General features: G+C 34.7%; 1 protein-coding gene across 1 annotated transcript; it reads right to left on the reverse strand.

Annotated features, from left to right (window-relative positions):
* Nucleotides 1–400: 400 nt before the first annotated feature.
* Nucleotides 401–2,236, reverse strand: LOC104239004 (transcription factor MYB78-like). The gene is made up of 3 exons (XM_009793544.2): nucleotides 1,875–2,236; nucleotides 1,357–1,486; nucleotides 401–1,278 (listed from the first exon to the last, which is right to left on the reverse strand). Exons 1-3 carry the CDS (start codon nucleotides 2,065–2,067, stop codon nucleotides 753–755), a joined length of 849 nt encoding a protein of 282 aa, XP_009791846.1. The 5' UTR covers nucleotides 2,068–2,236; the 3' UTR covers nucleotides 401–752.
* Between the last annotated feature and the right edge of the window lie 654 nt (nucleotides 2,237–2,890).

Consider the following 2,890-nt stretch of genomic DNA (forward strand, 5'->3'; position numbering starts at 1 on the left):
AATACAAAAAGAAAAGGAATCATGTCTAGCTAGTACAACCCGAATGTGGAATTTTCTTATTACTCCCTCCGTTCCAATTTATTTGAACCTATTTCCTTTTTGGTCCGTTCCGAAAAGAATGACCCATTTCTAAGTTTGGAAACAATTTAGCTTAAACTTCCAATTCTACCCTTAGTGAGAAGCTTTTATAACCACACAAATACTCTGGACTCCTTTTTGATCTGTTTCGGACCACAAATTCCAAAAGTATTCATTTTTTCTTAAATTTCGTGCTCAGTCAAACAGGTTCACATAAGTTGGAAGAAAGAGCAGTTTCTTAAATCTTATATTGGTTTCTATCGCCCGCTCTGGAAAGAAGAATAAAATCGAAAGAAATACAAGAATTTTAAAGAAAAAAATATAGTTTAAAGAACTTAGATGTTTTAAATAATATCAAAAGAAGTTACAAATCATGAATCCTTTTAACCCAACCCCCTCAAAGGCAAATGAAAGAAAAGAAAAGAAAAACTAATATAGAGACGAAAGGTAATTCTAAGATACTAAACATAAAACTGTAAAATCCACAATTAGTCCTGCATGTCTCTCTCCCAAGAAGCTACATGTGTGTGTCCTACAGAAGGATGAAAATCCACAAATTTTCTTTAGTTTTTTTTTTCTTTTTTTTCTACACGTGATGTGATGATGTTTGCTCTTATTATATTTAAACAGTTTGGTCAATCCTCAGACGACATTAATATGTTGTTGTTCAGTTGCTACTGTATGAACCACATATCCTCAATGTTCCACAAATTGTCAGAGAAATTCCCACCGTCCATCCATTGACTCATGTTTTGCTGATCCATTGCAGTATGGAATTCTAGACCCGTGGGGATGGTTAAAGATTCTCTGAGTTGAGTAGTTTGATAAAAATAATCTTGCTGATTGTTAGTTATAACTGGGGGATAATTGTAGCAACAATCAGTGAGGTCAGAAACAGGCGTCCCAAATGAGTTTTCTGATGAAGCTGCCGAGCTAATTGAATAATTTTCACTCATTCTTGGCTTATTAACAGCGTTGTTATTGTTTGGATTAATTGTCACTTGATTGGAGTTTGTGGTGGCAGCTGCTTGAATTCTCTCAACTAGCGTTGGCATCCATAGATAACGCATGGTATCCTTAAATTGCTTGCTGTTGACGTCGCATTTCAGTTGTTTGGCATGCTTTTGCACTCGGGTTCTCCAGTAATTCTTGATTTCGTTGTCAGTTCTTCCTGGCAAATGCTGAGCAATTTTTGACCACCTACACATATATAACATAATTGATCAGAATTGAGTACCCAAACAAGCCTGAAACTACACTCAGTAATGTTTAACATACCGATTGCCCCAACGAGAATGCAGCTCAAGAATCACAAGCTGTTCTTCAAGAGTGATGTTTCCACGTCGAACATCCGGGCGGAGATAATTTAGCCATCTCAATCTGCAACTTTTCCCAGTTCGCTTTAAACCTATTACAGTTCCATGCCATTCAAGTATTAGATTCCTCGTTATATTTCTGAGCTCAATTATTGGTAAAGTTCATACAGGTAGCAACTGAACTTTTTTTCTTCTCTTTTTTTAATAATAAATCTTGGCAATTATTTCTCCTTTCCTTTACCTTTATTTGTTTATTGGATGAGTTCTCTGCTTTTAAAAGATTACCTAGTACGGAAAGAAATTACAAACCACGCCCACTTAAATCCTTATCTACCACGAACTGTCCAACATATATACCCATTGTTTTGAGAATAAAAGATCTAACCAACACGATAAACGTGCGTCTCATCAATTTTAAATCAACGTCGTCGATGGTTAATTATAAAAAGAATAGGTGAAACAAAACACATAAAAATATACCAGCACAGCGGGCGAGAGAATTCCAGCGACCTTCACCATGTTTAGCTATGTAGTTGATGAGGGTGAAGTCTTCTTCGGCAGTCCATGGACCTCGTCGGAGGTCCATGTCTTCTTCATGCTGTTGTTGATGGTTGTTATTTTTATTATAATTACCCCCACGGCTCAAACCGACTTTAACATGGTGATGATCCATCACGACAGATGATTTTACTCTAAACGGAGAAACTGATTGATTGATGGAAAAAAGATGTTGATAGATGAATCAGTTTTTGATCAAATTAAAGAGATGGAGAGAAAAAGGGTTTTAGAGAGAAAGAGAAAGATGAGATGAGGTGAGAAGAAAGATGTATGTTTGGATTACTACATGAGAGAAGGTGGTGGGGCTTTATATAGATATATTGAAAGAGAGAGGTTGGAGAAAATTTGTGACAAATTAAAGAAAAAGATGGCATGTGAGTGAAGGATTGAAGAATTTGAACTTGTCCTACTATCCCATAAAGCCGCAATATGCAATTAAACTCTATAGTTTTTTTCAATGCTGGAGAAGTAATTAAATAAAGTTTAACTCGTTTGACACTTTTGACTTTGCCTGTACCTTCTCACCAGTTACATATTGTTTTCTATTAGTTCATATTAGTTCCGACAAAACAATATGTATGTTGTGTTCCCATATTCTATTCTTTTTTTCTTCAAATTTTTTTTGCCCCTCCAAGCAAGTTGTCATGGAAAGTTTGACTTTCTAACTTCACCTTTCATTTTCTTAACTAATTTCCATGTTAAATTAGAAAATACAACTCTGTTAAAAACTGAACCTAGGTGATATTATCATATGATCATAACAAATAATGATGCGGAGCCATTTTTTTTTATTTACTTAATTTTTTTTTGATAAATACAGATAAAATTTTGATATTACTTTCAGACCATATTATCTCCCTTTAAGGGTTTTTAATTTATACCTTCTAAAGAGTACTTGTGTACTTCCTTTCTCTTAAATGTTTAGCTTAATACACTCA

This window comes from Nicotiana sylvestris, chromosome 9, assembly GCF_000393655.2.
Source record: "Nicotiana sylvestris chromosome 9, ASM39365v2, whole genome shotgun sequence".
NCBI classification, from domain to species: Eukaryota; Viridiplantae; Streptophyta; class Magnoliopsida; order Solanales; family Solanaceae; genus Nicotiana; species Nicotiana sylvestris.